The 14,519-nt window shown below is 51.4% G+C and overlaps 1 protein-coding gene across 1 annotated transcript; it reads left to right on the plus strand.

Moving 5' to 3' along the window:
• Positions 1 to 4,170: 4,170 nt before the first annotated feature.
• LOC139586969 (zinc finger protein ZFP2-like) lies at positions 4,171 to 5,382 on the plus strand. The gene has a single exon (XM_071420713.1). The coding sequence runs from the start codon at positions 4,171 to 4,173 to the stop codon at positions 5,380 to 5,382; it is 1,212 nt and encodes a 403-aa protein (XP_071276814.1).
• The last annotated feature ends 9,137 nt before the right edge of the window (positions 5,383 to 14,519 follow it).

Raw genomic sequence — 14,519 nt, forward strand, 5'->3', positions numbered from 1 at the left:
AAATCGGGAAGAGATCTCAGAGAGAGAAAGAAATAGGAAAGAGTTCTCAGAGGGGGAGAAAGAAAGAGGAAAAGGCTCCGGCCCGGACTCCGCAGCTCCCGGGGACACCGCAGGGCGCAGCGCCTTTCACAATTCCAGCCAATCAGAGGAGGCGCTGAACAATTTCCAGCCAACCAGAGCTTTTCTCGGCGATGACTCACCGGTTGCCAGGCGGACCTGCAGAGCCCAGCGGCCCCGGAGCGGAGTTTGGGGCTCGGGCCGGGGGCACGGATCCGCCCCGGGGGGGTCCCCGAGCCCCCTGCCCAGCCCTGGGGCCGATCGGGGGCTCCCCCACCCAGCAGCCGGGGCTGCGGGGCCGCGGGGCAGAGGGGTGGGAAAGGGGGGTCCGGGCTGGCAGCGGAGGAAATGCGGGAGGAAGAGGAGGGAGAGGAGGAGCAGGAGCGGGAGCGGGAGAATCCCGGCGCTCGCAGCGCCCGCACGCTGAGCCTGCAGCAGCCCCTGCCCCGGGAGCATCGCCCCCAGCCCGAGCCGCAGGTGAGGGCGAGGCCGAGCTCGCCCCGGCTCCAGCCAGGGCTGTCCGGGAGGATTTTTTTGGAGCGTGTTCGGAGCCGGCAGATCCCGGACTCGAGCCCCGGGTATCTCCGGGCTCCCTAAGAGGAGCTTTTTCGGGGGCAGAGGAGCCGCCATCGCCCCTCGGGAGGGTCCCGGGGGGTCCACGTGGGGATGGCCCGGTACTGACAGGGCGGGACATTGGTTTTGGGGATCCCCGTGAGAGCCGGGGCTGTGGAACGGGGGACCCCCGGGGCGGGGAGAGGGGAAGGGGCGATACCGGAGCTGGGGCACCCCCGGCAGCCCGGAGATGAGGCGGGGACGGGACCCCCTGACCCTGACAGGGGCGCGTCCTGGGGTGACTTCATGATGCTCGTGCCCCATCGGTCTGTTTAGCCCAGAAATGAGTTCTGCACCTTTAAGGCTGGTTCTGAGAGCCAAGGGGAGGAGGAAGAAGCTGCAGTTTGTTTTCAGACACTGCACTCACTCCTCCACATTCCAGCTCCTGGATGGACAGAGGGCAGGACAGAGCTCTCCTTTGCTTTTAGTTAGTTTTTAGCTCGCTGAGACAGAGAAGTTCCCTGGACTGTTGTTTTTCTTTTTCTTTGGAGCTGTTTAAACCTGCTCTGGACTGAACAACCAGAACACCACGGGCATCTCCCACCTGTGGCCCACCGGGCTGAGCCTGGGTCGCGGCATTTCCAATACAGGAGGGACTGATAAGAGACTGATAAGACACTAATAAGACAGTGACTGAGCCAAGCCCCAGCCCAAGGAAGGACTTTTGGAGTGTGTCACCTATTTTCCAATAGCAGGAGGTTTTATTGCTTAATATTGTTCAATTTTTGTGCTGGTAAATGCTTTGCCTGTTAAATAAAGTGGTTTTTTCACTTTTTTCCAAGGAAATATTTTCCCGAACTGGCTGAGGGTGGGGCTGCTGAATCTGTATTCTAGAGGAAACTCCTTTCGGGAGTTTTCTCCCAAATTTGCCCTAAAGCAGGACAGGGTGGTGGGAAGAGGGGGGAACCCCAAGTGGCTGGACTGAGGGGAGCCTGGAGAGAGGGACCTTGGGACCCCAAAATCCGCCTGCATCCCTTAGCAGGACCCTGGAGAGGGGGGATCCCCAGGACCCATGGGATCCCCAACAGCCCAGAGACAGGGGACCACCAGAACCCCAGAGGGATGAGACTGGAAATGGGACACTCCTGGTGGCGCTTTTTTTATACACTATTGATTTTTGGAGGTTATTATGGACATCAGGTGACTTCTAGAGATGGACATGGGCAAGAGGAATCTCCAACCGAAGGCATTCACACCTTGTTTCTCCCAAATCAGTATTTTCCCCAAACCTTCCCACACTGGCATCCCCCCTGTCCTGCTCTGGGTGAGCTCAGTCCCAAACCTGACCCTGATCCTGGTCTCAATCTCACTCCATGTTCAGACACACTCACACTTCTGAATTTAATCTCATCCTAGTCCCAGACTCGTCTAGCCCCAGACCCAATCCCAAGCCCAGCCCTAAAGCCAATCCCATGTCTCGCCTTAACCCCAATCCCAGCTCTAATCCAAATCTCAGCCCCAACTCCAAGCCCAGCCCCAGTTCCAGCCCCTTCCTAAATCCTCAGCCCCAAACCAAATCCCAGGTTCAGCCCTTCTGGGGCTTTGGGGGTGTCTCTGTCCCTGTGACCCCGATGATGTTTGGGTGGGGTCCCAGCAGGGCTGAGAGGGACAGAGACCCCCCCGGCCTCGCCAGGGGTGAGAAGGTGGCAGAGCCCCCCCAGCCCCGAGCAGCCTCAGCGGTGAGAGGGACACAGAGCCCCTGGTGCCCAGCCCTGCACAGGCATTGCCTGAGGCCAGAGGGATGGAGACCCCCCGAGCATCCCCCAGGGCCAGGGGACAGAGAGCCCCGAGCATCCCCTGGGCTGAGAGGGACAGAGACTGCCCCGAGCACCCCCTGGCACAGGGGAGAGAGGGAGGGAGACCCCCCAGGCATTCCCTGGGTGAGAATGATGGAGACCCCTGGGGAATGGCCTGGGGTGACAGGGACAGGGACACCCCTGGGGAATGGCCTGGGGTGACAGGGACAGGGACAACCCTCCCAAGCCCCTCCCAAGCATCCCCCAGTGTGAGAGGCTCAGAGACCCCTTGACCATCCCCAGGGCACTGGACAAAATAAAGTTGTTTCTTGACAGAAATCAAACTTAACCCTACAGAAAATGCCTTGAATTTGCCCTTCCCACAAGTCACTTGTGGTGAATATGCAAACAAATCCCAAAATACAGTAAACTCACAGTAGAAGCAATTTTGTGGCAATTCCAAAATCCATTGGTCCTGCACAGCTCCAGCTCAGCTGCTGCCACATTCTGATAAAAGAAAAGTGGAAATTCGGCCCAATACATTGCGATACCTCTTTTCTGAAAAGAGTATGAAAAGGAAGGGAAAGCTCTGTGTAGATGTAACAAAGGTGACAGGGACAAAAGAAAATTATGCTTAGATTTGGCAAAGCCCCCGGCCTGTGAAAGAGAAAAGGGGGGACAGCCACGGACTGAGACGAACAGAGACCTCCCCTGGGGCAGGGCAAGTGTGACATTGTCCCCTGTGTGTGAGGCCTTCCCAGGGTGGGGGTTTTACACCTGAGCCAGTTTGGGTAAGGGGGGTGGTGTTCACCCCCTGAGCAGGGATTCCCCCACTGTTTCAGGCTGCAGTGTAAGATGGAACCAAATGCATGTTCTCAATCCACATCTTCATCAACTGCTATAAACAGGTGGGGCAGTGTTCTTGATCTCTTCCATGACTCAGCCCTGATAACGCCCTCCAGGGGAGATATCTTCTGTGAATGGGCCATTGAGTGTCACTGCAGGACTGATCAAATTCCATCCTCCCATTGTGGGATGCTCTGCCCAGGGGGAGGATCCAAGCATTCCTACCTGCATATAAGGTGAGCCTTGCAACACCAGGAGCAGCTTGCCTACTGGATTCCCAGAGGACAAGAGCTCCAGAACCACCCCTGGACCTTCAAAGGAAGACCAGACCCTTCTACAGGATCACTGCTTGGACAGAATCACGTTCATCACTCACACAGGACTGCAGCCACCATTTAATGGGACTGCAGCCACCACCCTGAGCAGCAACAGAGTGTCAGGTTATATCCTGACTCTGTCAGTTTAAGGCAGTGTTTCTGTAGCATTGCCTTGATCATCTTTTCTTATGAAATTGTAATTCTGGTTTAGACTCTCCCCCAGGTTTGCCTTGAAACCAGTACAAAATTCAATGCGCTCATCCCTTGCTTTCCTCCCAGAACAGGATTTCACATCCCCAAACCTTTGCCAGATGGAGGAGGAGGCTGCAAGGAATAGGAAGGAGCCCTGGGAGCACCAGGCAGGTGAGGAGGAAGTCAGTGCCCCTTTCCCCCTCTCTCCTGCTCCATCTCCCAGCCCAGCACAGCCCCCGGCTGCAGGACAACCCTGCTGCCAACCCCGTCCTGCTGGGGATGCACTGGGGGGATCTCCTTCCCCTTCCCTGTGGCATGGAGGCAAATCCCATCCTCTCCTTGGCCTTCCTCCCCCAGGGAAGAAGCTGAGGATGGAGACCAGAGAGGAGAAATCCCCATAGCAGAAACTCATGGATGAGGCCATTTTGAGTGACTCCAGGGCACAGGAATCCAATGGGGAGGAAAATCCCCAGAGATCCCACAGGAAGAGGGGCTCAAAACCCAGCCCAGGGTGCTCTGAGGAGGAAAGACCCACCCTGAGGCAGGAAGGTGGACAGAGCTTCAGCCAGAGCTCAGAGCTGGTGGTCCATGGGCAGCTTCACAATAGGGAGAAGCCCCACAAGTACTTGGAGCGTGAGAAGAGCTTCAGGCAGAGCAGCACCCTGATCAGCCACCAGATGATCCACACTGGGGAATGGCCCTACGAGTGTGGGGAGTGTGGGAAGGGCTTCAGCTGCAGCTCTGCCCTCATCATCCACCAACGCATCCACACTGGGGAGAGGCCCTACGAGTGTCCCCAGTGTCAGAAGAGGTTTCAGACCAGCTCCAGTCTCCTCCAGCACCAGCAGATTCACACTGAGGAGAGGCCCTTCTGCTGCCCTGACTGTGGGAAGGGCTTCAAGCGCAACTCCACCCTCATCACCCACCAGCGCATCCACGCTGGGGAGAGGGAGAGGCCCTGCGAGTGTCCCCAGTGTCAGAAGAGGTTTTACACCAGCTCTGATCTCCTCCTGCATGAGCGGATTCACACGGATGAGAGGCCCTTCCGCTGCCCTGACTGTGGGATGGGCTTCAAGCGCAACTCCCACCTCACCAGGCACCAGCGGATCCACACCGGGGAGAAGCCCTACGAGTGTGGGGAATGTGGGATGAGCTTCAGCCAGAACTCTAACCTGATCTCCCACCACAAGACCCACACCAGGGAACGGCCCTATGAATGTGGGGAATGTGGGAAGAGCTTTAGGCAGAAGTCTCTCTTGATCTGCCACCAGAGGATCCACACTGGGGAAAGGCCATACAACTGTGGGGAATGTGGGATGACCTTTAGTAGGAAGACCCAAATGATCATCCACCAAATGATCCACACAGGGGAGCAGCCCTACCAGTGCCCCGAGTGTGGGAAGAGGTTTCACACCAGCTCTCAGCTCCTCCAGCACCAGCGAATTCACACGGATGAGAGGCCCTTCCTCTGCCCCGACTGCGGGAAGGGCTTCAAGCACAACTCCACCCTCGTCACCCACCGGCGCATCCACACTGGGGAGAGGCCCTACGAGTGTCCCCAGTGTGGGAAGAGCTTCACCAGCAGCTCTCACTTGACCAGACACCAACGGAGCCACCAGTAAGGAAAGGCCTGCGAATGCCTCAATTGCAGGAACAGCTTCATGCACCACTCCAGCTTCATCCCCCATGGGAGAAGCCACATTGGGAAGAGCCCTGGTGATCCATGTTCCCTGTGATCCATGCTGGGAAGACACCTGCCCCTTTTCCTGCCCCTGCCAATGACATGATGTAGGATGGAAGAACATGAGGGTCTGGCCATGGCCCTGTCATTACATTCTCTCCCACCTCAGCTCATTGCTAGGGGCAGGAAAGGGACTCTCTCTCTCTCCCTGAGGAGAAGTGTGTCCTTTCCAGACAGGGGAAATCGTGGCCAGGCAGACCCAGTGAGTTGTGTTTTTATTTTCCCTGTAAACAGTTTTATTTATCCCTTCTGTTATCAATATAGTTTCTGCTCCTGTTTGTTCCTTATCTCATTGCTGTTACCATTTAAATTGTTCTTATCCCAGCCCGGGATCTTTGCCTTTTCTGCTTTCCATGGGAGGCGGGAGGGCAGCGAGGGCAGCGCGGTTTTAGCGGGAGCAGGAAATTGGGGAATCCCATTCCTGAAGCCCGGCCCGTGGAAACCGAGCATCCCAGCTGGTGCCAGCCCTGGTGGCCATGGCAGCAGCCTTGGGAGCGGGTCCCTGGCTGGGGCTGTGGGAACCTCTTCCCTCTGGTGCCCAGGGACAGGAGTGGAGGGAGCGGCTGCAGCTGAATTGAGGCAGGCTCAGGTTGGATGTCAGGAAAAGGTTTTTGCCCAGAGGCTGCTGGGGCCCTGGCCAGGCTCCCCAGGGAAGGGTCCCAGCTCCAGGGCTCTCTGAGCTGCAGCAGCGTTTGGCCAGCGCTGCCAGGCCCAGGCTGGCATTGTTGGGGTGTCCTGTGCAGGGCCAGCAGTTGGACTGGAGGATCCTGATGGGTCCCTCCCAGCTCAGCCAATTCTGTGCTTCTGGGATCCCATGAGGCTGGGGATGGGGGCTGCCAATGGTTGCCATGGCAACGGGCTCTGGCTGCAGGCCAGAGCTGGTGTCCATGGCAACCACCCCTAGCATGGGGTCTCCATGGAGCTGCCAAGGGAATGAGCATAGCAACGGGGGCTGGTGGTGGTTTCCATGGAAACTGATCACAGCAACAGGGGGCTGGTGATGGTTGCCATGGAAACTGGCCATAGCAACAGGGAGCTGGAGATGGTGAATTAAGAGTTTAAAGAAACTGCAAGTGTTAAAATCTAGAGGAAGTTTAATATAGTCAAGGGAGACAGTATTGTGAGAGAAGTAGAAATAATAAGGGATAGTTAATTATTAGCAGATAAAGTAGTTATGTCCAAGGCAATATATCTGCCTGTCAGAAATCACCTGCCTGTCTTTACTACATTTAAAGAAGCAGGGTGGGATGTGGATTGAATTGTGGAAGAGGACTGTGGCCTGCACCTGGGCCCTGAAACTTGAGCTGTAGCCATGGGGTTAGAAAGCCTGCCAACAAGTCATAAGTAAAGAGGTCAAATTGAGGAAGACATCTTTGCCTTCATCAGAAGGAGACCACTCCCATTTTAAAAACTCCTGACCCATTTGAAGGGAAAGACTGCACAAGCGTGAAGGAACTTTGGACTCAATTATAATACTTTTTAATATGAAGTGGGGATAGGCAGGGTTAGGTAATGAATATGTATTAGGCACTTTGGACATTATATGAATATATAGGACTTTTTCAGATAAATAGAGAGCCAGAGCCTGTAATTCTTTGCACTTCTAATTTTGTAATTCTAATGCCTTTGGGAGATTACTCTGCTTGTGTCTGGCGCTGTCAATAAGCACACCACTTTCTAACTTTAACTGCTTGGGGAGTTCTATTCCACACCTCATTTGATGACCGTGGCAGGACACTTCTCTGCCCCGGCGAGAGCAGCCAGGCTGAGCGCGTCTCTGGGCACCCCCAGGACATTCCTTTCCTGGAGGGACCTACACTCTCGGCTGTTCATTGCAGGGACAGACAAGAACTGCTGGGACTGCGGATAATGGGCACGTTTAAATCTGTGTAAAGTAACCCACAAGCCGTACGTAGGGGAAGGGCTGTTGGTAAGCCACACAGAGACATCCTGCACACAACGTGAGCCTGTACAGTTTCCCTTTGGGTTTGTTGCCGGCAGAAGGATTTTCTGTGTTGATAAGGACCCACTAGCAATTCTGGGTGAATTGAGCAAATTCTGGCTTATTGCTGCTATTTGATTGTGTGTTGTTATTTTGATTGTGTTTTGATTTGGATGTGTTTGTGTGAGCTGATTGGTGAGGTGAATGTGGGTGCATGCTAAGGTGCTGTATGCTGTGTGTTGAGAGGAGGTGAACACTTTATCCCTTGAAAAAGAGATACCCCATCCCAGTGATTCTGTGTGTGGACTTTTTAGTTGCAGGGGATGGTGTTCCCTTTAGCACCTGGTGGTTGGGTTTAACTGGTCCCTGCCAATGTTTTGGGTTTGGGTTTCACCAATGCCCTGCCTCTGGAACTTGAGAGGCAAGGGTCGGATGCTGTAACACGGTGTCTTTGTGGTCCCTTTTTGCGGGGTTTGTGAAGCCGTAATGCCTTTATTTTCTTGGGTTTATTTGGTGTGGTTTGGGGTTTTGATGGTTAGTGTGTATTTTTAGTACAATACTGCCACACTGCCATCTTGTGTCAAAAGTTATAATGGCAAAAACCTGGTAATTTTTGCTTTGTGCAGCTGTGATTGTTGGCTATAGCTGTGTGTTGTTGGATGTCTTGTAGTGGCAGTTGAAGCTTGAGCCCGGGTTGAAATGGTTCAGCCGCTTAGGCCACCCCTTTTAGGATGGCTTCAGCTTGAACCGGTGTTTGTGGGTTGTTAGAGCTGTAACAGGGACAGCTTGTTGTATGAGAATAGTGGGGTGAGTTGACTCCCGGGATTTGAGCTATGGAAAGGGTTGCCAAGAACTATCAGAGTGATCTGATAGGCACTGCTAAATGATTAAAATATATGATGAAACAACACAACACAGATTGGACTGACATTCAATTCCTGTTGGATGCTTTAACTGAGATGGAAAAGCAGTTAACTTTGAAAATTAACAGGAACTTCGTGGAAGACACTTGTAGACCAGCTGAACTTGATGCTAAGGAATTTTTCCCCCTTTGAGATCCATGATGGGATCGAACTAAACCAGAAGATTTGGCCAAACTGGAGGATTATCAGGAGATTATAATAAAGGGAATGGAAAGGTCAATCCCTAAAACCATAAACTGGGCTGCCCTATATGCAGTGAGACAAGGCCCTTCTGAAAGTCCTGAATTTTTAGACCACTTGTCGGAGGCAATGCATCATCATGCATCTTTAGATCCTGATTCCCAGGATGGGATACAACAGTTAGTAAATTTGGCTTTGGGAAACAGGAGACATTAGGTGTAAGGTGTAGAAGATTTGGGGGCCTATGGGGTGAAATTTAGAAGCCTTATTAGAAGAGGCATGGAGGGGTTTTAGCAGTTGAGAGGAAGGATACAAACAAGGGATGAGAAAATTAGTAGCAGTAGAAAGAGAAGAGGAAGAAGGGAGATGGCATATTCAAATGACTTCCACAGGAGGTCATCAGCAGTGGAATTATAGGGCATGGATGGATGGCTGGTCCAAAAGGGAATGAAGCTCATGTTTTGCAAGTCAAGGCATTTTCAGAGATGGCACCACAGAAATGGACTGTGGGATCTTGGCTCTGAAATGGTCATTAGTATTGTTGATGCATTCAGTCTTTAAGCTGTTACAGTGCAACAAGGTCACTGAACTATTATCTTTGTTATATTCATGTAACAGTGTCTAAAGTTGGACCCTTGGCTGAAATATCAATCCTGACATAAGTTTAGACAAAAAGTCCCCATATTCAGTGGGACAGAAGAGGAAGAACTCCTTAAAATAGGAGCCAAGATAGATAACAAAGGGAAGTGGAGATTAGCAGATGGGAGGCAAATGTTGAATAAACCCCATGCCAAGAAAATGCTAGAAGGCATACATGGAACAACACATTGTGGTACACAAGCGCTAAGTGATCCTTTCTGAAGGATTTGGGATGCAAAGGAATTTTCAGAATAGCTAAGAAGTAACTGAACAGTGTGTGATATGTCAACAAGTGAATAAGAAAATCATGAGGAAAACACCCAGGGGAGGGCGAGAACTGGCCTTAAGGCCCTTCCAAAACATCCAAGGAGACTTTACTGAGCTTCCCCAGGTACAATGGTGGAAGTTTTTGCCAGTGATAGTAGATCACGTAGCTCATTGGGTAGAGGTGGTACCCACTGTGAAAGCCAATGCCAGTGCTGTGAGTAAAACATTTGTAGAATCAATCATTCCCCAATATGGGATGGCAAACAAGATTGATTCAGACCGGGGAACTCATTTCACATCAAAGATATTGCAGACAGTTGTTCAGGCCCTGGGAGTAAAATGGGAATTACACACTCCATGGCATCCACAGAGTTCCAGTCAGGTTGAGAGAATGAATCAAACTCTTAAAAGAGCTCTAGTGAAGGTAATGATTGAAACCCAAATGTCATGGATAAAATGTCTCCCTTTGGCCTTATTAAGAATTAGAACCCAACCCCAGTCAGATCTGGGGCTGTCACCCTATGAAATGATGTTTGGGTTTCCCTTCCTGACCTCACCCCAGAAGGCTGCCACCTATGAGGAAGGGGAAGCCAATGCCAAGAAATAAGTGATGTCTATAGCACAAACCTTAGCAGGGCTAAGAGATAAAGGGGCAATTCCTCAAACTACCACCCTGGATTTCAGAATCCATAATATTAATCCCAGGGATTGGGTGATGATTAAGCCATGGAGAGATCAGCCTCTAACTCCTCAGTGGGAAGGTCCCTTTCAGGTACTGCTCACCACTGAATCAGCCGTGCGAGCTGCAGAGCGGGGATGGACTCATGGCAACAGAGTCAAAGGCCCAGGAGAAGAACCCAAAGAGTGGACTGTAACATCCAGGCTGGGTGAAACAAGGTTGACTCTAAAACAGACTGAGAGACAACCAGAAAAACAGCAAGATGCCCAAAAAGCAGAGTCAAGCTTCCACCAACCAGCTTGAGAACTGTCTTCCTGTTTTCATGGGTGAGAATTACCAGCATCTGTTGAGGAGAAGTACACAAGGGACTGTAAAAGGTAATGGGACAGCTTCTTCAAGAAAATAAGACAAAGGAAGGAAGGCAAGACCAGGTTGGCCCCTTTGTTTGCTACCAAGAAGGCTCCATAGCCCTGCTGTGGGTAGCAACCCCATAGGCATGGTAAGGTAGGGACAAAAGGCCATTCCAGACCTCTGTAATTCCTCAGTTGTCTTTTAATTCAACAGGGACTGGAGGGCAGGACTGAGTTGGCCTCTGTACTCACCCCTAAGATGCACCAACTATGGGTAGCAGCCACACAGGCACGGTAGATGGGAGTCAAAGCCATACTGGACCTCTGGGATGCCCTTTTGTCCATTCCAAATGAGTGTGTCTAAGGAAAACCTGAGATTTTTTCTCCTGTTCCCACTGTCCTTGCCCACATAAACAGATGCTGGTATGACTCATTCCAGAGAGAGAAAAAATTTTTTACTTAACTGTTTGAGCAAAATGACTTATAGAAAAAGAAAAAGGGGGTTTGTTATAGATGAGTAATCCTATGGTTGAGTCTCACAATTAAGGGGTGAATATTAAATATATGTTATGAGAAGTTTTGTAGGTGTATAGTTATCCTTCCCCTCCCCCTTGCATTGCTATCACAGGATGGCCTCAGTAGTTGGGGCATTTGGGAGGGTTGGCTTGTTCCTATGGCAGCACCTGACTGTGGTGATGTTCACAGGGGTTCTTGGATGAGGGAAGAGATGAGAATGTTGACTCCATGTTTCAGAAGGTTTATATATTATTTTATGATATATATTACATTAAAACCATACTAAAAGAATAGAAGAAAAGGTTTCATCAGAAGGCTAGCTAAGCTAAGAATAGAATGGAATGATAACAAAAGCTTCTCTCTCTTACAGAGAGTCCAAGCCAGCTGACCGTGATTGGCCATTAATTAGAAACAACTCTCTGAGACCAATCACAGATCCACCTGTTGCATTCCACAGCAGCAGATAACCATTGGTTACATTTTGTTCTGAGGCCTCTCAGCTTCTCAGGAGGAAACATCCTAAAGAAAGGATTTTTCATGAAAAGATGTCTGCGACACCTGACCTCCAATCAAGGTGTGAGACAGTGATCTCCACCACTGGACAGTGAAGAAGGAGTCGATTGACAAGACTTTGGGAGGGGCCAGAGGTATAAAAGACAGAGCATCCATTTTGTAAATGAGCACATCCTGACTGAATCCTTTGCTTCTCGCACTGTGTTATTTTCTTTATTCAGTCTTGTGTTGTGTTTTGATAGATCTTGATATTTTAAATTTTTGAAAGTGAAAATGGTTTCTCACATGAGGTTGGGGAATGTGGGGCAAGGTTGTCCACACTGGGTCAACTCTCAAGGTAAAACTTCTCTGACATGGTGAGACCTCCTTAGGAGCAGCCCTACATCAATATAAATCACAGAAAGCTGCAATCAGCTCTTCTCTGAAGAGAACAGTAATAAAATACACTCTTTAAAATAGGATTACTTATCTCTTAGAAGCTCATTGAAATATTTCTTCAATACTGTAAAAGGAAATCTGCCTAATAAACGCTCCAGAGCCGAGGGAAATCAAGGCAGAGCCATGGTGTGTCAGGACTTGCTTGACCCTAATGAGCCTCATGGTTCATTTGGAGCTGAGCCCTGGAACCTCAGGGCCTGAGATTGCAGAAACTTTTCCAGGAGTCAAAGTCAGAGGAAAAACTCAGAGTATCTCAAAGCATGAATGGGCCCCACTGAGGTCCATCCCCAACACAGGCTCCTCATGGACTCCTGGGAGGGGAGAACTGGAGGCCAGAATTGGAAAAAACACCTCTCAGAGATTCAGACTGGAAAGGAACATCCAAAATACCTTAAAAACCTTGAGTATCTGAAAGTATTAATGAGCCCCACTGAGTGTCAGTACAAAGCCCTCAAGGGACTCATTAAAGCAGATAATTGAGACCATGATTGCACAAACCTCTCACAGAGTCTGTATCAAAAGGGCAACACCAAATACCTTCAAATAACTGAAGTACCTTGAAGCATTAATGAGCCCATGAGTGTCATTACTGATAAAGGCTCTCAAGGGACTAATTACAGTAGATAATTGGGGGCTGCAACTGCACAATCCTTCTCACAGAGTCTGTATCAACAGGCAAACACCAAGTACCTTTAAATAACTGAAGTACCCTGAAGCATTAATGAGCCCCACTGAGTGTTGTTACTGACAAAGCCTCTCCAGGGACTAATTACAGCAGATAATTGGAGGCCATGATTGCACAAAGCTCTCAGAGACTCCAAGGCAAAAGCCAAAGCCAAAGTCCTTTGAAAAACCTGCAGTCCCTGCAGGGAGCATGAAGGAGCCCCCAGGGCCATTGCTGAGCAAGGCTCCCCAGGGACTCCTTGCAGCAGATCCTTGAGGCCACTGGGATGTGGGCTAGGGGGGGATGCTGAGGGCAGCACAAGGGGCTGACAGTGCCCAGCCTGGCTGGGGCTGTGCCAGGAGGCCCCAGGGCCTCAGGACAAGGTGTCTCCTCCCAGCCCTTGCTGGCACAGACCCTGCTGTGCCGCAGGCCACCAAGACTTGGCTTCTCTTTGTCCCCACCTGTCATCACTGCCTGCAGTTCTCTGCTCTGCCTGGGGCCTGGGGACACTTGCTCAGTCGTGTCCCTCTCTGGGACCCATTAAAAGTCCAAGAAACTTTGGAGTTGGATTCTGCCTTGGAGTTCTGCAGAGGTTTCTTCAGCTCCCTCTCAGGGACTGATGTTCAGGGCCTGAGCACAAAGGCCCAGAGGCTGATTAAAGTCCTTGTGCTGTGTCTGTGCTGCTGAGCTGGGCTGGGCTCCTGGCACAGAGGCAGCTCCTGCTCACCAAGAAGAGCTTCAAAAGCACATTTCTCTGGATGAGGAGCTCTTGTGCCAGCCCAGCAGGGCTGGGGCACTGCCTGCAGCCAGCCCGGGCACAGCCCAGAGGCACAGAGAGCTTCAATCAGTCAGGGCTGGGAAGGGGCTGAGAAGTGCCTGGGGCACAATCACTGCCAGCCCTTGGCACAGGAACCTCTGGCTGCAGGACAATGCAGCTGCAGCTCCTGGAGCCATCTCCTGCAGCTGGAACATCCCAATGCCTGCAGAGCCTGTGAGTGCAACTCTGGGTATTTCTGGTGCAGGGGATGTGAAATGCTCATGGAGCTCTGACATGCTGAGGGGTTCTGATCAGTCATAGAATATTTCCAAGACTAGGATTTTGATAAAATGTAAGAAATTTCTTAAAACTTTGTATTCAGTTTCCTGCTACTGAAGAATGGTAGGGAGGTGGTGATAAATATTAAAGGATGATTATAAATTTTGACAATTGCCTGTAATATCTGACCTGGTAAATTTTGCTTATGAATTATTAATTATGAAATTTTAAAAGTTCCCAAGACACCCAAACTGTTACTTTTAGTGATCAATAGGCTCACAGGAGATCCCTAATGTGCTTTCAGCCACTCTGCCCATGGACAGCAGCAGCATCACCTTTGCTGGAGCCATCAGGCTCAGTCTGAGCTGTCCTTTCTCCAAGCTGCAAACAGAACCTGCCCCCAGCCAGTGCCCTGCAAACAGGCAGGGTTCTGTAGGGCCAAGGAGAGTGCACAGAGATTTGAGGTCTGTGAGTGCTGGCAGGGAGAGATCAGGCACAGGGAAACACCTGCAGGAGGGAAATCTGCAGGAAGCAGAGAGAAGATCAGGCAATGAGAGAAAACAAAGCCCAGCAATGCTGTGGCAGGGAGAGTTTAGAGATGCCCACAGGAGCCCCTGCAGTGCAGCCCCTCCCTCTGAAGAAGCCCCCTCCCTCCTGTGCCCCAGCCAAGCCTCTGCCCTCAGGGCCGGGGCTCCAAGGCGTGCAGCCCCTCCTGTGCAGGCAGAGCTGCAGCAGAGCCGTGGGGCAGCTCTGCAGCCCCGGGCCCAGTTCCCTCTGCAGAGCACAGGGCTGGGAGCAGCTGCCCGGCCCTGGGGGCTCTGGCAGGGGCACAGCTGGCTCAGGGTGACGCTGTCCCCAGGGCCCGGCTCTG

Source organism: Agelaius tricolor, unplaced genomic scaffold (genome assembly GCF_023055355.1).
Source record: "Agelaius tricolor isolate 1412-34295 unplaced genomic scaffold, bAgeTri1.0.p SCAF_158, whole genome shotgun sequence".
Classification (NCBI taxonomy): Eukaryota; Metazoa; Chordata; class Aves; order Passeriformes; family Icteridae; genus Agelaius; species Agelaius tricolor.